The sequence below is a fragment of the Miniopterus natalensis genome, chromosome 6 (assembly GCF_054644295.1).
Source record: "Miniopterus natalensis isolate mMinNat1 chromosome 6, mMinNat1.hap1, whole genome shotgun sequence".
NCBI lineage: Eukaryota > Metazoa > Chordata > Mammalia > Chiroptera > Miniopteridae > Miniopterus > Miniopterus natalensis.
The window spans coordinates 46,894,906-46,920,013 of record NC_142086.1 but is presented as its reverse complement, the minus strand read 5'-3'; the positions used below and the strand labels follow the sequence as shown (position 1 = coordinate 46,920,013).

At 40.0% G+C, this 25,108-nt stretch overlaps 1 protein-coding gene and 1 pseudogene across 4 annotated transcripts in view; one reads left to right on the top strand and one right to left on the bottom strand.

Annotated features, from left to right (window-relative positions):
• The window catches only part of RUBCN (rubicon autophagy regulator), a 50,250-nt gene that overhangs the window by 14,000 nt on the left and 11,142 nt on the right, over positions 1–25,108 (bottom strand). Inside the window, exons 2-12 of one of the 4 annotated variants that reach the window (XM_087818203.1) lie at positions 22,042–22,195; positions 14,395–14,481; positions 12,729–12,888; positions 11,992–12,098; positions 10,953–11,109; positions 9,794–10,327; positions 6,235–6,330; positions 5,416–5,531; positions 4,473–4,683; positions 3,667–3,774; positions 1,116–1,190 (exon numbers count right to left, since the gene is read on the bottom strand). In XM_087818203.1, the coding sequence (XP_087674329.1) occupies positions 1,116–1,190; positions 3,667–3,774; positions 4,473–4,683; positions 5,416–5,531; positions 6,235–6,330; positions 9,794–10,327; positions 10,953–11,109; positions 11,992–12,098; positions 12,729–12,888; positions 14,395–14,481; positions 22,042–22,195 (1,805 nt within the window). The remainder of the gene's footprint in view (positions 1–1,115; positions 1,191–3,666; positions 3,775–4,472; positions 4,684–5,415; positions 5,532–6,234; positions 6,331–9,793; positions 10,328–10,952; positions 11,110–11,991; positions 12,099–12,728; positions 12,889–14,394; positions 14,482–22,041; positions 22,196–25,108) is intronic. The other 3 variants (XM_087818204.1, XM_016199981.2, XM_016199982.2) reach the window with 3 other exon arrangements.
• Positions 16,771–17,462, top strand: LOC107527324 (pre-mRNA-splicing factor SPF27 pseudogene; annotated as a pseudogene).

Here is a 25,108-nt window from a genome sequence, read left to right as displayed (position 1 = left end):
TAGAGAAAGATGAATTGGATATTATACTTTCACAATTGGGAATCTGTGTCCAAAGAAATAAAACTTTTGAGATAGGCTTGTTCTGACTGCGTTCCCCCTAAACTCCATAATATGTTGGGATGTGGATCATAAGAAAAAGTAGTTTTTTAACTGAAAAATGTTTCATATTCTTGGTGTATAAAAAAAGCTTTAACACTCCCCAAATGGGTGAAGGATGCTACAAAGACCAACTAAAGGTGAGCTGTGTGGTTAAAATAGACTGACAGAGAGGTGGCTTACATCAGTAAATGCACAAGCAAAGGGCTGTCGTCGTAAACACGTCAGAAACCAGTTAAAAAGTGACAGGGTAATTACATCTCAAGCAAGGGAAGACTAGGCTAGAATAAATTATAACAGTTCAGGACTAGAGAAAAAGGTACCTAATTATTTTTATTTCTCTAAATCAATCTAATTTTATATGTTTATTTCAAATTCTAGTTGCTAACAATATTAAGTTAAAATTAACTTTAATAAGCATCCTGAGTTTTGCTGTTTGTGTGCTGTAAAGCCACTTTGAGTAGAAAACTGCTACTTTCTTTTAGTTACTCTACCTACGGAAAGCCTATCTGTTTGGATCACAAAGCAATTACTAAAGCCAAATATTTGCAACAGTAAATCCTAATTGTATGCTAGAAGACAGAGCTTTTTAGCCCTGCAAATTCAAAACTTTAGCTAAACAAACACTAAATTTCATACCATTCTATCTGATTTTTGCTATCTGGATATATGACAGTAGCTTAGCTATAGGCTTAAACTAAAATTTCTTCACCTGACCATTCCTTTCTAAACTGTCTACTACCTGCATCAGCCATAATGGTCACTTAATCTACAAGTATCACTTAGGGAAAGATAAACAAGGACAATCTCAGAGAGGAGTATTGGTAGGGTGATATGAGGAAGAAGAAAATGAATGTCTAAATTGTCCCTAGCCGGCTTAAGCCATTTTCCCAGCTAGTTCTCCAGGCCCTGTAGTCTTCATAACCTTGACAGGTATCACATAAACTGTGTACAAAGGCTGGTACAAACATTCACACACATACATGTATGAGCACACCCACGCTTGCAACATAGGCTACCTGAAAACATCGAGGCCATTGACACTGAGAGTCCATTCTTTGACATGTGAGTCAGGTTAGATCCTTCACTACCATCTGTGTAATAATGATTATAAAAGGGGCCCTTTAGTATTCAAACAGGAAATAAATCAATGAAAATGACAGTTCTATACCACATATTCCTGGAATCAGGATTTGACTTTTGCTCCAAAAGATGAAACTACTTTTAGGAACTTAAATCTATAGGTATTCTCTACAGGTATACTATTCACTACAGCTTTGGTTCTCAACTGGGGGAAGGTTTTGCCAGATTTTATAACTGGCAATGTCTGGAGACATTTTTTAATTGTCATGGTTGTGGGAGAGGGTAGTGAGCTACTGGCATCTAGTGGGTAGAGGCAGGATGATGCTAAACATTCTACAATGCACAAGACAGTCTATCACGACAAAGTTATGGGGCCTAGAGTTCGAGAAATCCTACCTTAAGATCTTTTCCTTTAAGGATTTCTGTTTTGAACTGACTAGAGAGTTAGTTGATTAAACATCTTCTCTGGGCCCACTGGTATATTTCATGCCACCCCCAGGCAGGCTATTTCAAATCTGGCTTCTTCCAGATTACATAGTTTCCCCTGGCTCTTTGCTTTGATGCAAGGAACAGACTTATCCGCACCCAGTGAAGCAGCATGTTTTAAATTTACCTTAATATTACCCTCATGAAATTCTGACTGTTGATCCCAAGAGAGAGGCAGAAATTTTTAATTTTTTTCTAATTTGGAGATCAAGTCAATCACAGACTGTGGCATAATAAAAAATATATATTTGGTTTTTGGACCAGTTGCTGGCACAGAGCTCCTAAAATCCTTGTTATTTCCTGAGTGACAGGAATGTCCTTTGTTATCCATAATGAGCCCCTTTCAATTATAGCTGAGTTTATGCTATTAATAGGGGGACTCTTGGGGACACGCAGATAGCTTGGATAGGTCTGGCAACCAGAAGAACTTTTAGCCCCAACCCCAATTTCCCAGGAGGGGAGAGGGCCTGGAGATTAAGTTTAATCACCAATGGTCAATGATTTAATCACTCATGCCTATGCAATGAAACCTTGATAAAAACTCACAATGATGAGGCCCGGGGGAGCTTCCTCGTTGGTGAACATATTGATGTACCAGGGTAGTGGCACACCCTGACTCCACAGGGACAGAGTCTGGAACCTTGCCCTATGAACTCTTCATGTAGCTGTTCATTTTTATCCTTTACAATGAACAATAATGGTAAGCATAGTGCTTTCCTGAGTTCTGTGAGTCAATCTAGCTAATTATTGAACTTGAGTAGGGAGTCATGGGAACCCCTGAATTTGTAGTTGGCTGGGGAGATGTGGTTAGCCTGATGACCCCATTTGTGGCTGACATCTAAGCAGGGATAGTCTCATGGGATTGAGACCTTAAGCTGTGGGGTCAGGTATGTGCTCCAGGAGTTAGTGTTAGAATTGAATTGTAGTGTCAAAGAATTGAAGAATTGTTGGAAAACCACATACAAACACACAAAAAACAAAAAATGAGTTTTAAGTGACTACTATTGTCATGAATAGAAAGCAGATACATTAAGGAAAATACAGAAGGAATATTTCCTGGAAACCTGGAAAAATATGTGTAAAAATTCTATTTCTGAATGGGAAAGAAACCCAGCTACCACACCTGGAGGTCTGTGCAGGTGAATGGGTTCTCTAGATTGGTGCAAACAGGAAATCGGAGCCTCGTGCAATAAAAGATCTATCTATTCATCATCATGTTACATTGGAGAATTACAGATACAATTCACCCTCTATAAGAAAATCACTCTTGGTTTCACCCATGGGGAAAAAGCTATGTCCTGAACTGGGCTTTTTTGTTGGTTGGTTGGTTGGTTGGTTGGTTGGCTGGTTTGGTTGTTGCACTGATGGGAACTTGAAGAAATCTATGATTTGCAGGAATGAATTAACCCATTAATCATGGGTTAACCTAGTTTACACAACTGCCTTCTCAGATTAGGACCCCTCCCCTTCTCTATGCAGATGCTCACAACAAGAACAACTACAAGAGTTTGTGATTCTGCTAAGCAACTTGGCACTGGTAGGACAGAAAATAAAGCTCTACTTTGTAAACTATATTTTTCACCCCCAGTGACTCTTTCTGTCCTTTCTCTCTTAGGATTATAATAAAGCTCCTTTTAAACACTTTGAAACAATTTCAGTTGTATTAGGAAATACAAGAGAATAGGATTCTAATTTCATGTAGGTACGGGCCAGCCCCAGGCTCTTAGCAGAGGAATCTAAGTGAGAGTCTAAGAGAAAGGTGCACTTGAGGAAGAAGTACCAGGGTGACTTCAACAGCCAGGCCACTCCACCTGGAACACTTCCTTTCAGTGTTCTTTCTGCTTAAATTTTAAAGGGGTTTTGTTTTTAGCAAGAGAGGCTGTCCTTTACAATAACCAAAAACATTCCAAGCTACTTGGGGACAGCTTCTCAGCCTATGATTCAAAATTTAAAAAAAAACAGGTAATGAAAGCTTCCTTGAAACAAAGTGTCACTTCTTACCTTGGATTTCAAATTCATCAACTTCATCAGCAGAGCCAGAGCCAGATTCAGAGAACTGTGTGGAATCACGTGAACTGAACTGGGAGCTGCTGGAAGTGATCCGAAAGCCTGTTAACATTTAAAAGGAGGGGAAGGGAATCAACAGGACAGAAAAACATCTACTTCTTCTGGGGTCACAATGAAGGACCTAGTACAACTTCAAGAGAGAAGTAAACAGAACCTTGGGAGTGATGCTGGGGAAGTGGAAACTAGTCCTTCTTCCTGATTGGTCCCCATTTTATTCATGAAATTTATAAAGTTTCATGTAAATAGTAGGTACTGCTGTTTGGAAAGTGAATTTGGGACCAATGGTCTCCTCATATCAGAAATCTATTTTTTGGAAGATATTTCTGAGGTTGGATATGGATGAACTCTAGGACTCTGGTCTGGTAGAAAACAATAGAACAGCCCGGCCAGGCGTGGCTCAGCAGTTGAGAGTCGACCTAGGATCCAGGCGAGGTTAGATTCCTGGCCAGGGCACATGTCCGGGTTGCGGGCTCAATCCCCAGTCGGGGGCGCGCAGGAGGCAGCCGATCAATGACTCTCTCATCATTGATGTTTCTATCTCTCTCCCTCTCCTTTCCTCTCTCTGAAATCAATAAAGATATATTTTTTTTTAAAAAAGAAAACAATAGAACAGAAAATCTTGCTGACAGAAAAGAAATCCTTGGCTTGGTTAAACATCTCAAATTAAAACCCACAAGGCACCAAGTCTTATCCTGAGGCCCTGAAGAAGTAGGATCAGAGGTGTTCACAGCCTTACTCACTTCCATGCTCAGTCTCCTGGTACACAGGGAGCAGATTCTTGGTGCGGATCTGCTGGCGACGAAGGCGGATCTTCTGCTTCAGTTCCTGGATCTCTCTATCGCTGTCTTCCCCTTCCTCTTCCTCCTCTTCTAGGCACTGGTTCATCATGTTGCACTTCATTAATTCAATGGCAGCAATCAAGGACTCTGAGATACTGAAGTGGGCATTCTCCTGGGGGAAGGAGAGCACCAAAGAAGTTGTTTAGGAAGGGGTTAGAAGTATTGAACACCTCACTGATTATAATGTTGGGAATAACACTTCCAAGTCATGCACTGCTTTTATTCAAAACACCCAGGGGAAATGTACAATTCTACTGTAAGGAAAGCGGATGGCTGGAAAACCTGTTCTACATTCTCTTTGCTCTCATATCTGTTCATGCCTGTCCTTCCTGTTCTACTTTCTATATAAAAATATGACAAAGAAGTGATCCAGAATTTCAAATCAGGGTCTTTCCTAAAGCCATACACCTGTATACAAAGTATTAAAGTAAATGTGATGTCTCAAGATAAAGTGTTTTGTAAGCTATAAAATTTTACAGGGACATTATTTATTACATATCTGAGCCTTAGAACAAAATATAGAAGTTGATTCTGGAAACAGTTTTCTCCTAAGGTTCCAGGATCAAGGAAACAAGAATCATGTGGCTAAAATTCAATGCTTCTCTGCCCAAGGCAGCTTCTATGATAAAATCAGTAATATTTTTGGACTTGATGAGGAGCACAACTCCCTGAAGAGTTCTCTATAGATAGAATTTATTGAGCTTATCTTTACTGTGAACTTACTTTACTACAGTCTATACTCATGTTACTGCTGTGTACCCCAAGACTCTTTAGAACAAATGGCACTACAGCCCCTCAGATCTCCCAACTCAAGGGCTCTTCAGGAGCCCATTAGATTCCTCACCTTTTCCAGGTCTGCACAGCTGCCAAAGTCTTGCTCGGACAGGTAGCTGATAAGGGACTGTCCTTCTGACGGTCTTCGGAACATGCCTTCACCTGAGCATAGGTACTGACCACCCTCTGTGGGCAAATGGAATGTGAATATAAAAAGCTCCGCTTTGAAAAGCAAAAATGTAACAGGCATGCTTCTTAAGAAGTCTTGTGTTTTTACCACTAACAATGGTCCCAAATTTTCCCAGGTAACAGGGTGGAAAAAAGATATCTACCTTCTAAAGGAATTTCTCTGAATTTCAGGATTCCAGAGCACAAACCCTCCTGGTTAAAGAATGAAGGAATAAATGCAGAGAACCTGGAGAAAATTCTTTTACCACCTAAATTTAAGATGACACACTCTCCTACCCTACCAAAAAAAAAAAAAGGAAAACAAAACAAAAAACCTGTGCTGAGAGACAAGAAAACAACTGGTTTCCTCCTATGGATGATTTCCATGTGGAGCTTATCTTCTGGTAATTAAACTCAGACACTCAAAGGCCTCTTTTCAAGGTCCCTCTCACCCACTCAGAGAGCCATTCCATCTGGCTCAACAGACATTCATAGTGATAACACCATAGCATAAGAAGGTGGGACCGCTAAGTCAGAGAGGAGCAAGAGAAATGGTGGGGCAGTGTGATTTCTAGCACAGGGGCTGAAAATGATTAAAGGGAGAGCGAGACCGTACAGTGAGTACCCTCCACAGAGCTGAGATGAGCCACACAGCTCAGAGCTTGGCAGGCACAAGGGGAGAGCGAAGACACAACTGCAGCCCTGCCTTCCTAGTACTCACCATACTCCATGTACAGAGAGCTGGGTGTGCTGACTTCACTGCTTTGGCCAGAGTAGGGCAAAGGGCCTCTCAACTTCGACTTATCATTGCAGGATTCTAGTGTCAGTGACCACCAGGAAGTAAAAACACACACACAAGGTGAGTAACAGATACATCTCCAACTTCAGCTTTTCAACATTTAACTGCTCCCATTCCCAATGCCCTCGCAAACAGGAGAGAGGTGGCACACCAACAGGGAGCAGCCCCAAAATGCTGGAACACACAGGAAGCCAATATATTCTAATGGGAAAAGAGAAAAAACATGACCCGGAACGAAACACAAAGGTGAAAAAGAAATCAAGTGAAAGTGAATTTATGAGTTTAGTTCTTGTTCTTCCACCCTCTTACCAAACATTCCAGAAATATCAGCCACCTTCTACCCTCTTGACAAACCAACTTATAAGACTGTTTTCATGATAAAAAAAAGTAAACACATTGAAACTTTTCTGATACCTTGACACTAGGTTTAAAACAGTATCAGAAGGGTTAAACTCACTAAGGAAATTCCAGAATAGGGCTTCTCTTCAACCTGAAATGTAAATGTGTCATACCTACAAATTTAACCCATTTCTGAATTGGCAGAACATCAAAACAAAATGCAGCAATGTCCTTAAAACAAGCATCAAGACAATGCTAGAGAAGCCAAGGATGATGACCTTGTAACCAAAGGGCTGCATGTCCCACCTTACTGGAGAAGGAAGGGAGAGGTTTCAAGAGAAAGCTGGCAAAGTAGGAAGTGCATGGGTGGAAGTTTTCAAGGAACAGTGAAAGTTGGGATTGGAGAAATAGCAGCAGGCAGGGCTCACAGGAAATGAGAAGCTGATATTCTCCAAAGGGAAACAAAATTCTAGTGTCACAGAGGGAAGAGCAGGCAGGAAAGCAGGTGGACACCTGAGAAGTGAGCGGTATGCTCGGGGAGAATGAATGGCTGAGCTGCATCCTACCCATTTCCCTGACAGATGGTGCCAACTTGTCAGCTGCTCCTCTCAAAATATGCTACCAAGTAGTCAGAGATAACTCGGTGTTCTCTTGGGCCTCAAAGATTTCTGGTGGTCCTGACATTGGGCTCTGATCCTCACGACTGACAAGGCAAACCAGCAGTTACCATGGTGCCTTGTTAAGAATCCATGACTTGGAAGGGAACTCTGAAGTCCCCAGTCAAGCTCAGTGTACAACACAAACTCCAACACCAGCACCCTATTTCCTTACAACATGTAAAGGCCGTCCAGCCTTGCTTACTGAGCTTACTGTCTCCTCATGGTAGCCCATTCAACTGAAAATCTCTAACTTTCTTCATACTCATTTGAAATCTGTCTTATGGTTTCTCATCTCCTTAAGAACAATACTCCTCTAAACAATGGTCCTGCAGACTCACTCCTCTTTAACCTTCTCTTTTCCAAGCTAACATACCCAGTGGCTTCACCCGTTACCAGGAGAACATGGTTTTCAGTCCTCCCTCACCACTCTGTCTTGCAGACACAATCTAGTGTTAATATCTCCATGCATTATGGTACAATATTCAGCTTGAACACCACTGTGAAAACCAAAGAAACAGACTAAGTCATTAGAAAAATCCTATGCAATGGCTGGGATGAGGGGTGGGGAGAACCTGATAAGGGAAGGAAGACAAGTGACAGAAAAAGGAAACAGAAGACTTTAGGAGACGCAAAAAGCATGCATCCACATTCAAGACCACGGGAAGGGAAGAAAAAACATTCTGGTGTTAATTCAAGGAAAACAGAGCACTCCATTCTGAGTATTCAGTTATTAGAAAAATTCTGCCACTGTTTCATCATGGTGCCTTAGACGTATAGCAGGCCTCAGTTTCATCTTCAGACAAACAGAATTGACAAGTCTTGACTCTGCCTCCCAGAGCAGTTGGGAGACTGAATGAAGCATTTGAAAGTCTTGGGCAGAAAACATATTAGGCAAAATATTGGTGCCATTTTACAGAGAGGTCCAAGCATCACAGCAGGACCAGACTAGCCAGACTTGATTTGACACCAGAATGGAAAAGGAGGTTCTGATATAGGCAAATTGGTCACAGAGAAGCAGCAGCAGGAGGAGGAGGTGGCACACAGACAGGAGGAGAACTGGCTACCAAACCTGCAATGGGATCTTCAACTATAATGGTGATATTCCTGGGGCCTCCTGTACGTAGACAGACAGGTGCAGAGGACAGTCCAGATAGAGGAAATGAGAACATAGAAAGTGAGAAAAAGAGTGTCCTTTTATCTAGCGGGGGTGGAAATTTAACTCCCGAGAGGGAACCCTTGTGCTGAAGGAGGGATGACTCACGCAAGAAGCTGCACATGAGCCACCCCCCCTTCAGACCCTTCTTCTTAGGTTTTCTCTAGTTCCCTTTCCCATGCAGGTTACTGTGGTTTCTGGAATCCAAATGGATTCAAGAACGAGGACAGGGAAGTATTACATGCTCAAAGACCAGTGGCCTGGCGTACAGTCTACACCAGGCCTGCAAGAGGAGATGTGAATTGAGGCTCTAACCCAAGCACTTTTCACACCTAAAAAAGCTCATGGGAAGACAGGCTTTGACTTGGGAGTTTTTTGTGGGGTTTTTTCTAAAGCGTTCCAATAAGCCAAACCACATTCTTGGACATAAAACAAAGACAAAAGTTTGCCATTCATAAGTTTCAGATGAGGGCCTTAGCTCTCACCTTCCTAGAAATTACAGAGAAATCAATGGCTCTAGTTGCTAAAGGAAATCCTCCTATTTTGTTCTTAATTTTTTATATTTTATTTCTGGGGGTTTCTCATACAGAACTGGCTTTAAGCACAAAGGTCCATGTTATACTTGCTATAATGGAGATTCTCTTACAAATGAAACCCAACCAAAGCCTGCCAGACACCAACAACCTAGGAAAGATGATGTCAGGAAGATGACAAAAGCAGTGAACCTCCCTGTGCCTACGGTACTCTCTGCTCCTAGCAGCTGGTGCTTGTGTGAAGGAGGTCTCAGCAGCCAAGTCCTCCTTATCTGACTGTCTTTCAACCTGAGTTAGTGATGCAGTCTGCCCTGCCTACTTGTTTACTAGGTCACATCACCCCACACTCACTATATCCCTTGTTTTAATAAAGAAACCCTAATATCACTTGGCCTCTCTCATATTGGGTAATACATGCTGACCAAACTACTCAGGAACTACAGGAAGGGGAGACATTTAATGGGATTCTTTTTAAAGCTTATTAGTACTTTCCCTCTGTCTGAAAGATACATTTAAAATGCAAACTGTGATGAGTCACATTATGTATGCTCTGATGCTAAAGAACTAGTGAACGAATCCAGGAAAGCATTTACTATTTAGCGATGTATAAAGAAATAAACAAATATTCTTAGAGAGATTCCTTGGGTATCCCTGTAAGATTACAAACTCCTCTCTTTTGTGAGAAGCATAACTTCTCTATCTACCATTTGAAGACCCTTAAGAACAAACTCTCCCTTCCACCCTAAGAAAAATGCAGGAGGCCACCTTACTATCTAGGGGCTGGTGATTAACATTACCTGAGGCTCCTCTGGAGACAATGTTGGTATCCGAATGGGAGCGAGTATGGCTCTTCTTTGTTCCACTGGTGACAGTGAGTGCCTGCCCCTCTGAGAAGCTGGACCTGCGAAGGACACTGGACAGCTGGCTCTGCCCACCTCCCTCTTGGTCCACTAGGGAAGAAGCAGCAGTATCTGGCTTCTGGGAACTGCTAGAGGAGAACAAATTGGAGCTGCTGCTCTCGGCATTGCTGCTGTGACTCTGACAACTGGCGGTCCGACCTCGGGAGTCCAGGTTACCGATGGCCAAGTACTCAGGCCCCTCACTGGCATCACTTGGGGAATCATTCTGGCTGCTGACCCAGGATGATTCTAAGGGGCTGGTCAGAGTGCTGGAGCTCATCTCATTTGGAGTTGAGGGGGAATCCCTGGCTAATGCAGAGACTGGAAGCAGAGGGGCTTGGATGGTTTGATCCTCTGCTGGGGAAATGTGCCCTCTGCTTTCTTGAGGTTTCCGGGGAGGGCCAGAGAGAGAAAAGGAAGTAGACCTTCTTTCTAGGATATAAAAAGAAAGGGAAGGGAAAGGTGAGCTGGAAACCTTTGGTATATATTAAGGGCTTCTCTACAATTAAGGATCAAACTCCCTATCATTACTGGGTGCTCAGAATACATGGAGTCACCTTAGAAAAGGTAAGTCATTTGAGGTGAGTAAAAAATTACTTAGAAGCAGCTAAATTAAGAGAATGAGGTCTTGAGACAGTGGTTTCATGGCTTATTAGCATGTATTCCTCATCTGTAAAATGAGCAATAGTAACACCTACCTCATAGGATTGTTTTGAGGATCAAATGAGATAATACATTTAAATCGATTACAACAGAGCCTGGCACATGGTAGGCATTCAATATATGTTAGCTATTACTAGTGAAATGCCTTCTTGGCAATGAAGTAGAAACCCCGGGGAACCTAAAAGCATCTCTTTCCTCTGTTATTTTAATGATTCTACTGAATTATCTTAGACTAGTTGCTATACAATTTTTAAGATGCCCACTATTAAGACATGAAGTTTGACAAATTGCACCAACCCAAGGCTCTATCTATACCCACCCTGTGAGCACCCACAAAGTCTTCTTCTTTATAGGTGAGGATACATGTCATGACTACCCCTTCCTGCTCCCATACCTGGGCCGTGGTTGGGTATGGATTGGTGGAGGCTAGAGAAGGACCCAAAGTAGGAATGCTGAGCATAGCTGGTTGGAGGGGTGCATGTGGAACCAGGCAGAGCTGTCAGGCTCTGGCTCTTTGTCACCAGCAGTGGGCTCTCATGCTTTCTGGCAAACTACAAATAAAAAAACAATGAGTCAGAGTCAACGATAGAGGTCCACAGATGGGCACTAAAGCACTACAGAATCAATGATAGAAGCTGGCCTTTGGCAGCAGGCTTGGACTGCTATGTACGTGGAGCCAGAAGTCGGACCAGGATTCAAATCCAGGCCCTATCGCTTACAAGCTATTTGGTCCAAACTTTGGGCAAATGACTTCTCTACTCTGCCCCTCAGTGGCCTACTTTATAAAATGAGATTAATGACAACCTTATAGAGTTAAGATGATTAAATGAGATGATGCATGAACTGTACATAGCACCACGCCTGGCACATACATAGTATTCAATAGATGGTAACTAAGAATAAAAATTTTAAAACCAGGAGAGATAGGGGATCCCTCCCTAAAAGGAGTAGGGACTGTGATTCCATTCTAGCTGAGGCACTGATATTAGTAATGGGGTAAGTGAACTGCAGAGTTAATAATAAGCAACATCAAGCAACAACATTTTCTTTAGACTTCAAGGACAAAAATGATCCAGGATAATACTAGGCCATACTAGGTATGATGCTGTAAATCCTACTCCACATTCAAAACCATCCCTCTTCTCCCAGCTCTTTGTCAAGTCTGCCCTTAAGGAGGTGCTTATGCAGACTAAGGATTTTTAAAAGGGTTTAAAAAAATAGATATCTCCCTTCTAAAAAAACATAACTAAGCTTAGACTTTTTACTTCAGTAAGTACTTAACAGTACCTCCACTTCTTTTCCAAGTATCTTTTTAAATGAAAGCCTTTCAGTTCACAACTGCCTAAGTGAAGAAATAGCTGGCTACAGAGGGTTACATCCTGGTGAGGTCTAGGAGGCCAGCATAGACATAGATAATTCCTTTCCCCCTTTACCATAGATGCATCGATTTGAGCGAGGAGGCGGGGGTTGTTCTGTTCCACTGCTTCTAGGCATTGGAGCATGGCTGTGACATGGGCATCGCTTAGCAGGAAAGCGGTATCTGGGGAGAGAAAAGCTACCACAGTGATGGAGCCCAATCGGGAGATCTTCAGCTTCCCTGTATGACCCAGGGAGAAGATCAGGAAAGGAGCGAGGGAAAAGGTAAACATAACTTGAGCAGAATCATGTCACTGTGGAAAGGAGAGCCAGCGACAAATAGAATACAAGAGAGACTAAGTAATATGCAATATAGGGGAGAGGCCAGGACAAGAGGCTTCAAAGTCAGAGTGACCCAGATTTGAATCCTGGCTCTGGAAGGCTTTGACCAAGTTACCTAACCTCCTTGAGCTCTACTTCCCTGATTGAAAAACAGGGATATTAAAACCCAACTCTCAGAGGTATTGTTAAAAGTATATGTATAAAAAGTATACAACAGTTATTGGAATATAGAAACTCTCAGTAAGTAGCAGTTGTTCTTACTGGTTTGTCTGTATGAGAGTAGGGGAGTAAGTTTGATTGTGTATTACATAGGAAGTGAGAGAGAAGACTGGCTACATGTTTCTGATTAGAATCTCTATGGCATCAAGTGAAAGTATGAGACCGTGGGTAAGAATAAGTCTTTAAGGAAGAGTAAAGTGAAGAACAATGAGGGAGTATATGCCACAATGCTGGCTAAGTGACCTGTACCTACCTGTGTAGAATTTCCTGATATATTGTCTATCCCCAAGCAGAGGTCGTAGCTGAGCTGAGAGAGAGTGGCACTGCAAGCTATGCTGCAGCCACAGCTCTGCAATGACATGCTCGTTCACACCGTCAGGGCTGCTCTGGCCATTCTCATGCAAGGTCATGAACTAGGAGGCAAAAAGGCATGAGTCAAAACATGTATACTGGTAACACAGCAAGACTGTGGCCTGAAGATCCAAGAACTAAATTGACACAGGTTAAGAGGAGGCAATCAGAGGTATTTTTCCTCCAGCTAGCATCTAGAGGTTACTGAGTAAGGAGAGGGAAGGAAGGGATTAATGGCTTCGCTCCTGGATTGGGCCACTGGGCTCAGCAGTTAAGACCTAATTAATATGTAGCTCCTAGAGAAAAGAAAGCTCCTACGCATATGTCTCTTTATGCTCTAACTCCAATGGTGCATCTATTCCGGGATATTCAAAGAAAGGATAAACTTCATCTCTCGCCTTTTCTTACAGAGTCCTCTATTTCTGATGGCTTTCACAAAAGGATGCAACAAAAACCTGGAGGAAAGAATATAGGAAAAATGCCACCAAAGATTCTTCACCAAAGAGAAACCATCTGAGCACCTCTTTCTGTCTCTAGCCACAGCATTCTCTATTTGGAACTCCTTCTACTTGGCTGTTTCTGAAAGCAAGGTCTCATAGTCCAAGATCAGTGCAAAAGAGGATGAACGGCAATTTCAAGCAGCTTCTAAGAGTAAATGACTACAGCAATATATTTTATAAAAGGAAATTGGGGGGGGGGCATAAAATAAGGACACAAAATCTACATAAGAAAATCATTGGGCCCTGGCCTCTTCATAAAAAGGATAGTGTAAGACATTTTACTGGGTTCCCTAACCATTAAAAACAAATTACTTCTCTCAACATCATCTCAACAATGAATGTGGCAGTGAGTGGGGTATACATGAAATAAGACTGGCTGTGAATCAATAGTATTGAAGGTGGGTGATGGATATTTTGGAGTTCGTTACACTATTCTCTTTAATTTTGTATATATTAAAAGTTTTCCACAATAAAGAGTTAAATAAATACATAAATTTTGCAGTGACTGATCTGGAACTAGCTGTGTAACTCTGGCAAAGTCATCTAACCTTCTCAAGCTCTGTTTCCTTGACTGGAAATCAGGGGTACTGTGATGAGCTGAGATGACAGGAGAGCAGAGTGCTATGATGGTAGCCAAGGCTGTTAGGAACATGTTTGGATCCATTTGACACTGGCCTCCCAAAAACTCACATTTCTTTCTAATTGGTGCATTCTCGTGTTCTTAAAAAGTTATTAGCATTTCAGTCCCACTTCCCCCAACCACTTCAGGGAAGCTCTTACCATATGCTCTGATTTTGAAAAGCTTCACTTTGGTCCTATATATGCAAATCTTTTGAGAACAGCAAAACTTTTTCACCCCTTCCCCAAAGGAGAGAAAGTGGCCTAGAACAATGGGTTTGCAAAGTTTATCTTTTAAAGCAAATAATCCTCCCCTCCAAATCAGTCCTACAGGGATAATTTCCTCTCCTCAGTTAATAAGAAACTTGACACACACTATCATTCTATCCAAGGAGACTCTTCAAACAGAACATTAAACACCAAAGGCTTGTGGTTACCTTCATTTCTTACCTTCTCCACATGAAGGGCTGAGTGGGGACTAAGCCAGCGGATGTCTTTCACAAATTGCCAGTAATCAGTCTGACGGCAACACACCTGCTGTGGGAACACACATGGTAAACAAATCACTACCTTTTTGGGCCAAATCTAGTTCTAGTGTTGACATTCAGAGAGAGAAAAAAAGCATAACTTTCCTTTGCCTCAACAAAAGTTCTCAGCAGCAATCAAAGGAATACATATACATGTTCACCTTTTTAAAGGATAACTGTTTAAAATTATTTTAATTGTTCTTTTGAACAAGTAATTCATACATATGATATAGAAGGTTATACAGTGAAAACAATCTGGTTTTTACCCCATCTCTCCACCATTCAACAATAAGAATACAAATAATCTGATTTTAAAAATGGGCCAAAGACCTTAACAGACACCTCACCCAAGAAGATATACACATGGCAAATAAACACATGAAAAGATACACTACACATCATATGTCATCAGGGAAATACAAATTAAAACAAACAGCCCAGCCAGGAGTGGCTCAGCGGTTGAGTGTCAACCTAGGATCCAGGCAATCGGGGTTCGATTCCCGGTCAGGGCACATGCCCGGGTTGTGGGCTCGATCAATGACTCTCTCATCATTGATGTTTCTATCTCTCTCTCTCCCTCTCCTTTCCTCTCTCTGAAATCAATAAAGATATGTTTAATAAATAAATTAATTAATAAATAAATAGATAATAATAACAAAATAAGTAAAACAAACATAATACCACTATATACCTATTAGAATGATCAAAATCCAGAACAATGCCAACATCAAATGCTGACAAGGACTTGGAGTAAAAGGAACTCCCATTCACTGCTAGTAGCAATGCAAAATGTAATAGCTACTCTGGCAGACAGTTTGGTAGTTTTTTACAAAACTAAACATACTTTTGCCATCTGGTCCAATGATCATCACACTCCTTGTTATTTACCCAAATGAGCTGAGAACGTATGTCCACATAAAAACCTACACACGGATGTTTATAGCAGATTCATTCATAATTACCAAAACTTGGAAGTAACAGAGATGTCCCTTAGTAGGTAAATGGATAAAAAAACTGTGGTACATCCAGACAATGAAATGTTATTCGGCACTAAAAAGAAATGAGGAATCATGCCATAAAAAGACATGGAGGAAATTTAAATGCATATTACTAAACGAAAGAATTCAATCTGAAAAGGCTACATACCTTATGATTTCAACTATATGACATTCTGGAAAAGGCAAAACTATGGAGACAGTAAACAGACAGTGGTTGCCAGGGTTTGGGATGGGGGTAGGACAGGGAGGATGAGTAGTAGGTGAAGCACAGAGGATTCTTAGGGCAGTGAAACTACTCTGCATGCTACTATAATAGTAGTTACATGTCATTAAAAACTTGTCCAAGAGCGAACCCTAATGTAAACTATGGACTTTGGGTGATAATGATGCATTAATGCAGGTTCATCAGTTGTAACAAATGTGCTACTCTGGCGGGGAATGCTAATAATGGGAGAGGCTATGCACAAGGGAAGGCAGGGAGTTTATGGGAAATCTCTGTACCTTCCACTCAATTTGGCTGAGAGCATAAAACTGCTCTAAAAAATAAGTCCATTAAAATTTTAGGTTCACTTAATAAACCATTTTGGGGGTGAGGGTCAATAGAAAAGAAATAGATTATTCAGCAAATATTGTTGGGGAAATAGGCTAGTTAGAAGTAGGTAAATTTAGACATTGTCCACAAACTACATACCAAGTTAAATTCCAGCTACACTGAGGAGCTAAATATGAAGGAGGGGGGAAACCTATACATCCCACAAGGGAAAAGGTAAGAATATTGGAGTTTTTAATTAAAAATTTTTTCAATGTATAAAAGCATAAGTATATATCAAAAAGAAAGAGACAGAGGCACAAATTTTAAATTTCTGTACACAAAATTTAAAAAGACATGAGTGTTCAGTATTTTTATAATAGCAAAAAATATGAAAAATATAAACAACTTGAACATTTATCAGTAGGGTACCGATTAAATAAATTAGGGCACATTCATGCACATAACATTATATACACATTAAAAATTATTCTGCAGCCCTGGCTGGTGATGCTCAGTGGTTAGAGTGTCAGCTTGCGCACCAAAGACCAAAGGCTCTTATAAACATCTTTCATGGTAAGAGAAATGTAACTTTTCACCTGTTATACAGGTGATAGTTTAATATCACCCTATATTAGCAAGAGTATAAAGAATTAGATACTCTCATATGTTGGTGAGGGTGTAAACAGACATAAGTTCCTACAGGGCAATCAGCAACAGCTATCAAAATTCAAAAGCACACATCCTTGAGAAAACTCAGGTGAATCTAAGAATGGCAGGCACCAATTTGGTGGCTGGAGAGGTTGCGCTGCCATATTTTGACCAAAATTATGAAGCACCTGGTGTGTGGCACTGGTGGAAAAGGAAACTCACAGATACCAACCTACTAAGAGCTTCCTGGCAGCCCCATATTATTCTGCTTTTGAAATCACATAAGGAGAAATACATCTGAAAGACTGGCTGCGGGAGGGAGGGAGGGAGGGAGGGAGGGAGGGAGGGAGGGAGGGAGCTCGTCAACCAATTGAATTGCTTAGTATAAAATGATATGAACTTCCAGCCCCTTCCTCAGGTCAGAAAAATAACATTACTGCATGGGAAGAATGTGTGAACAATTCTACAGCCTAGTTAGAGCATCAAGCGGTTCGAATTGAGAATCCGGAACTAATGTCACAGCATGGATGCAATGCCTAACAAGTATATAATGAAAATCCCGTTCACATGATTGAACATGCACAGAAAGAACTCCAGAAATTAAGGAAACATGTTCAAAATTTAAACTGGCAGCAAAAGAATATGCAACTTACAGCTGGATCTAAATTAAGAGAAATGTAGTCAAATTGGGTATCCCTGGTCAGTAAGAATTATGAGATTGAAAGGACTATTGTGCAATTAGGAAATGAAGTATTTCAAATAAAGCAGTAACATCGACAGGCCAACAAAGAAAACATCCAACAAGTCTTCTGAAAAGACAAATTAATTCAGTGGGTAGAAAGGAAGGCAAGTTGGGCTTTCACAGAAGATCACCTGAACTATGAAGAACAACAGCAGCATTTTAAGGAAATCATCAGTGGTTAAGTGTTTAGAAACCATATAAAGTGGACTGTTATATTCTATTTGTACATTAGCAAAATAAAAAATTTCAACTTGGTGGTAAAAAAAAGAAGAAAAGCACCTATCCTTTAGCCTAAGAATTCTATGTCTAGGAATATAGTAAAGGGCCAAGTGACCTATATACAAAGTTATTCACTGTAGCATTACTCCTAACAGTAAATGACCAAAAGCAACCTAAATGTCCACTACCAGGAGACTGGTTAAATTAATTATGGTATATACATACAAGGGAACCTTACAAAATGACAGCTATAAACAAGAATGAAGCTCTTTAAGTAATGATTTTAAATAAATTATAAGATACATCAAGTGAAAAAAGCAAGGTGCAGAACAGTGATTACAGTGTCCTTTTATTTGTGTGAAAAATCAGGTGTAGCAAAGAAAATTATTCAGATTTGCTTTTATAAGCATAAAAATTCTCTGGAAGGAAACTGGTAAATAGTAGTTACCTATGGGATTGGAAGGAAATGAGACTTTTCACTGAATATGGTTTTACACTTTTTGTTTTTTCAACCATATAAATGTACTGTCCATTTAAAAAATTAAATATTTTAAAGCAAGTTATGGAGTGATATATACAGCACAATCTTAGTATTTTAAAAAGCACATAAGTGCACCAAAAAAAAAAAAAAAAAAAAAAATTCAAGAGTGATTGTTATTGCTATGGAAGGACTAAAAGCCCAGATGCAGGCTGTCAAGGAAAATGAGATTTTCTAAGAATATTGGTCATGATGCTATAGCTTTCCTAAGGCCCTGATTTTTAAAAAAAATATACTACACATTCCATAATGCATCCTTATGAAAGCACAGAAGAAATGACCCTCATGAATCATTGTATCCCCTCCCCCTCTCCAAGGGCACAACACCCAGAATAGCTTCTTCATGACGCAGCAGCCAGACCTTTGAAAGCCTTAATCTTTGGGGAGGAAATGAAAGAGGACAACAAGTCCTTGACACAGACATTAATTTTTAGGTCTTTACAAGGCAGAACAGAGCAGTGGTGAAATTAAAAGGAATCTTTTGTTTTTTTGTTTTTTATTCTTCCCACTAGGGCTTATAATTGCTGTGTGTGTGTGTGTGTGTGTGTGTGTGTGTGTGTGTGTGTGTGTGTGTGTGTGTGACAGATCTGCCTGTTTTGCTCTGCTTTTACTATTAACACAACTGCTCTTTTGCAGATGGCCACATACTTTAATATTCTTCACTGTGATAACCAGGTGCCTTCACAGATATCAAAACTTTTAATAACTAGAACAAGACATGTTAATATTGCTCTAGAACAAGACATGTTAATATTGCTTTGCATTTGCCAAGCACCTTTCACTTGACAATTTCACTGACTACTATTTCATCATGACACACTTTTTCTTTCTGGCACAGATGGTCAAACTGTTTTGTAATATGGTTATGTGATTACTCTAGATGACGTTGTAAATTCAGTAATAGAATCCTTTTGCTATCAAGACGAAGGTACTTTAACCACTAGAAGGCAGGGTCACTAATCTGGTAGCTATTTCAGTCATCGGTCCGGGACACTCATATTGAGTTTTTGTAAAACATGTTGGCATGATTCCCAAGTTTCTAACTTGGGATACTGAGTAGCTGGCAAGGCCACAAGTTAGTATTAAAAATATCAGGAGGAAGGGCAATCTCATGGGAGAAAATAAGTTTGTATTGGGTCATGTTGTGCTTGGCCTGTAGGACACATAGCCAGATAATATATAGCAGACAGCTAGTCTTGTGGATCTGGAGTTCAGTAGAGATGTCTGAGCCTAGGGTTATTAGTGTATAGAAGACAATTAAAACAATGCAAGTGGATAAGACTGCTTCAGGAAAATGAACAAAGTAAGAAGAAGTAAGGACATAGGACAGAACCCCATTAAAAACTAAAATCCAGCCCAGCCAGCATGGCTAAGAGGTTGAGTATTGACCTATGATCCAGGAGACTGCTGTTGGATTCCCAATCAGGGCACGTGCCCAGGTTGCGGGTTCAATCCCCAGTAGGGGATGTGCAGGAGGCAGCAGATATATGACTCTCTCATCATTGATGTTTCTGTCTCTCTCTCCCTCTCCTTTCCTCTCTCTGAAATCAATAAAGACATATTTAAAAACAAACAAAAAACTAAAATCCAAGAGGAAGAGATTCCAGGGAAAGAAACTAAGAATGAGTGGTCAGTCACAGAGGTAAGAGAAGGTCTCTATGACATGATAAAATAATAATGCCATAAAAGTGAAGATCTGATGGTGGCAATAATGAAGAATATAAGACAGTGTGCAAAGGAGAAATGTTAATTAGGTTTGGTAACATACATGTCATTTTTACTTAAACTTTAGTACCAAGATCATCAGTGGTAAAAGAAGAAACCAGATTGCAGTGGGTTAACTTATTTGTTTTGTAAATTCCAATGTTCACAGTTATTTTTTTCATAGGACTACATGTAACTTGAAACTTTAAAAAAAGGAACACTTATTAATTACTTCCTACGTGCCATGAACTTCAGGAGGCAAATTTGTATGCTTCTTCATTTAATCATTCCATCAAACATTATGATATAAATAACATTATCCTCATTTTTACAGATGACAAAAGCAAGGCTCAAAAGGTAATATTACCTAATAGCTAAGACTGATAATTTCTTATGATTTTCTAAAGCTTTTCATGTATTATCTCATTTAATTCTCACGACAATCCTCTAAGTTAGGTACCAGTGTTATCTCTTCATTTTACAAATGAGGAAACAGAGGCACAAAGTGTTATATAACTTACCCAACACCACACAGTGGTGAAGCTGAGATTAAAATATGAGCAGTCTGACTCAAAAGTCTATAACTGTAACTACTATGTCATTCCCCCACCCCACCCCCAGGACCTGAGCAATGAGTCTGGATTTAAATCCAGGTTCTAACTGATTTTAAAGGCTTTTGTCGGTCTGCTACACTATGTTGCCTCCAAATTCCTAGAATGGTGTTTTAATAATGATGAACATTAAGAACAATTCTTTAAAGGTTAAAAAGTTTCCCCTATCTTTAAAACTCATTAAAAGAAAAGGCCTCACTTTTAGAACTTACTTTGAATAAAGAAAATCTAACCTAAGCCAACTTTTCCACTAAATTCTAAAAAATCTCCAACAGGAACACTGGTTTAAAGATATTGTTTAGAGATAATATGCACATATTTTTAGAAGGGAGGGTAGCACAGTAAATCCTATCAACTACAAATACTTTAATATCAATTCATTGATTAGATCTTTCCTGATGTGACTGCTAGTTGAGAATAAGTTCTAATAAAAAAGAAAGATAAACCTGACTCAGGGAAAAGAGTTCCAGGGAAAAATACCAGGCTCTGACTTGAAAACAGCATGAGTGTTTGGGAACACACAATTTGTGAGGTTTGATTCTTAAGAAGTAGGAGGACACCAGACACAATGACTCACCTGACAATTTTATTCAGTCCAAACCTTATTTAAAACACTGTAAATGGAGTAATTGCCAAAGATAAGCAAAAACCATTAAAAATTATTAGCTTCCACTCATTTTCAATACCCAAAGCTTATTAGAGTGTTTGAGGATATTAAGGAAAAGAAACTCAACATCAGTAAAGTTTATATTTTAAAAGTAAGCTAGCCCTAGCCGGTTTAGCTCAGTGGGTAGAGCGTCAGCCTGGGAACCGAAGGGTTCCGGGTTCGATTCGGCCAAGGGTACGTACCTCGGTTGCAGGCTTGATCCCCGGCCCTGGTCCGGGTGAGTGTGGGAAGCACCAATCGATGTGTCTCTCTCACGACAATGTTTCTCTCTCTCTCCCCCTCTCCCCCCCACTTTCCACTGTCTCTGAAAAATAACGGGAAAAATGTCCTCGCGTGAGGATTAAAAAAAAAAAAATTAAGCTATAACTACAACTACGCATAAGCATCAACCGGTTGTCTACAAATGACTGCTCATAGGATATTCTAAAAATGACGATATTCTAAATGACTTCTTTTTTTTTATTTAATTTTTTTTTTTTTTTTAAATATACCTTTATTGATTTCAGAGAGAGGAAAGGAGAGGGAGAGAGAGATAGAAACCTCAGTGATGAGAGTCATTGATCGGCTGCAGCCCGCAACCCGGGCATGTGCCCTGACCGGGAATCGAACCCCAATCGCCTGGATCCTAGGTCGACGCTCAACCGCTGAGCCACGCCCGGCTGGGCTAAAAATGACGATATTCTATAACTATTTCTCAGATGTGTCCTAGGATGATCCTAAGAGAAAAACCCCAATAATCGATTGATCGTCATTGTCCTTGTCCCCTTCCTTGTCATCATCACATTGTACAGTCCTTCCTTCAAAGGCTCACAGACTAGTGGCCATCATCTTCTCCCTGCCAACAACTTACTGCAACTGTTTCTTTCCAACAGCTAATGTACCCAATCTGGCAAAAAAGAAGGTCTGCATACCTGGTCACGGATGAGCCCATGATAGAGGATGCTCTGCATGTCCCTGCAAAGCCGCTCCAGGCCACCATACTTGGACCAGACATTGGGGCTGTTGGTTGACACCAAACCCTCCACAGTAGTCTTCAAATTACCCAGCAACTGCCAGTGCTCCCTCCTGCAAGAGCATTAATTGTACCAATGGTTAGTTAACTTGTTGTACCTAATTCTGATCATGTGAAAGAAAGTCTAAGGCAAGAAACCTTCTGCCCCGCATCCTAACATTCTCTCCCCTATTAATTTTTCACTTGGTCATAAGATCCAATTCTGAGAGGATTGAAGATGTAAAGATAAAAAAAACAAACAGTTCACATTTACATGGCCTATTATGCTTTGCAAGGTGATCTTCATCTGCTATCACTCAATCCTCACATTAGTAGCCGATAACCCTGTGTTTCTAGGAGTATGAACCATCAAGATCCTTTTCTGGACAATGACATTACATGGACAATACATATAGAGATGAGGGCATTTCCTCAAAACCACACATCTTTTGCCAAACAAAAAAGCCAAAAAATGACTTTTTATTCACTATATTTCCAGCACTAAGTACACATACCTAGACATGAATATTATGGACAAGAATATAAATTGCCTATGATTTTCCCCCTGTGATTTTTTTAAGCTAAAATTGAGACAAAAGTGTTTTAAGTTTGCACTGGGCATTTTGGGACATGTCTCCAAATCAGTCAACTATTCACTTATTCTCCTGGACCATCTAAAGCACTTTAGTGGAAAGTTTAAAAATTGCTGCCCTAGATGATCTTCAAGTTTCCTCCTATATCCCCAGCATTTCTCAACACAGCTTCCAACCCCATAAAAACTCAAAACCAACTGCAATTGAATGAAAAAAGTTGGATGCACCAAATCAAACTATATAAGGAAAACATAAGGAGATGAGATGTCTAACTCCTCTTTTTGAGTCCCCAATTGTTATACTGGATAGTTTACCTTGCCCTTTAATTTATTTTTGGAATACTACTCTTTTCTCTTTTCAAGAACAGTAATGAGAGTGGTAATAATTTTTTAAGGAACTTTCACCATATCTATTTTACATTTTTTAAATACCTACAGGTATGGGAGGGTCTTGAATTGGAATTCTTTCTATCTATACTCAAAATGAACCTCTTACACATTTTTGTACATTTTCTGACTCATTTTTAAAAGGTGGATGAGTACATAAAGGCAGACATATTCAATAAAGTGAATAAAGCTAGGTATGGTATAGGAGCATCATCTAAAAAGAGAAACTCAGATGGATCTCACTCTGGTCTTCTGATCTGAAAGCCCTGAGACCAAGAATTTATTCAAACTGGGAGATAACCGGGCTTTCTTAATGTTACACCATTAAACACTGGAGCCACCATATTCCCCTGTTCTATTTCTCCCCCTTCCATTTTTATTGAGATATAATTGACATATAGCTTTATATTAGTTTCAGGTGCACAACATAATTATTTGATATATGTATATATTACAAACTGATTACTACAATAAGTTTAGTAAATATCCATCACCTCACATAGTTAAATTTTTTTTCTTATGATGAAAACTTTTAAGATCTACTCTCTTAGCAACTTTCAAATAAACAATACAGTATTGTTAACTATAGTCACCATGCTGTATATTACATCCTCAGAACTTATTTATCTTATGACTGAAAGTTTGTACCTTTGGACAACCTTCACCCATTTCCCCCACCCCCATCCCCACCTCTGGCAACCAACAATCTGTTCTCTGTTGCTATGAGTTTGGGTTTTTCAGATTCACATATAAGTGAGATCATACAGTATTTGCCTCTCACTGTCTCACTTATTTCACTTAGCATAATGCCCTCAAGGTCCATCCATTTTGTTTCAAATGGTAAGATTTTCTTCTTCCTTATAGATGAATAATATTCCTTTGTATGGAGGTGTATCAATATCACATTTACTTTATCCATTTATCTATAAGTGGTCACATAGGTTTTCTCCATGTCTTGGCTACTGTAAGTAATGCTTCAATAAACACGAGGGTGCAGATACCTTTTTAAAAAATTAATGCAGATATCCTTTTTGAGACAGTGATTTCGTTACCTTTGAATATATACCCAGAAGAATTGCTGGATCATATAGTTCTAATTTAAATATTTTGAGGAATCTTCATACTGTTTTCCAATGTGGCTGCACCAATTTATAATCCCACCAATGGTGCACAAGAGTCCCCTTTTCTCCACATCCTCACCAACACTTGTTATCTCTTTTCTTTTTGATGCTATCCCTTCTAATAGGTGTGAGGTGACATCTCATTGTGGTGGTTTTTAAAAAATATATATGTTTTTATTGATTTTAGAGAGAGACAGAGAGGGAGAGAAACATTGATGAGAGAGAGAAACATCGATAGGTTGCCTCCCGCAAAATCGGGATCGAGCCCAAAAACTGGGCATGTGCCCTGACCAGGTATCAAACTGGTGACCTCTTGGTGCATGGGACGACACTCAACCAACTGAGCCTACAGGCCAGGACTCACTGCGATTTTGATTTGTATTTCCCTAATGATCGGTGATGTGGAACACCTTTTCATGTACCTGTTGCCAATTTCTCAGTTCTATTTCTACACCAGCCCTGGGAGATATCTCAAGATAACTAAGATGCACACAGGAGTGAGGTGGTCATTAAAATGTCATTTATTGTTTTACTGTGAGAAACTGCCATTACAGAGACCAACTGACTGCCAACTTTCCCTTAAGTGACTCTCTGTCTCCTATGCTTTCTCAGAGCTAATCTGACCTGTTCTTATTGACACAGTTTTCACATTCCAAAAGTTACAATCAAGTCTTGCAGGCCTGACAGCCAGTCTGGTTCCTCAAGTTACTATGCATATCTGTGTTCTGATTCATTCTATATTGATCTTACAAGCTTAACTGTTAAAGAACATCATGATAAATCCTGAAAGCAGACACCAAGTATCGTATCATCCTAGGACTTTAATTCCAAAATGATACAAAGAGCATTGAAATCCTAGAAACCCTGAGCATTCAGATCTACTGACA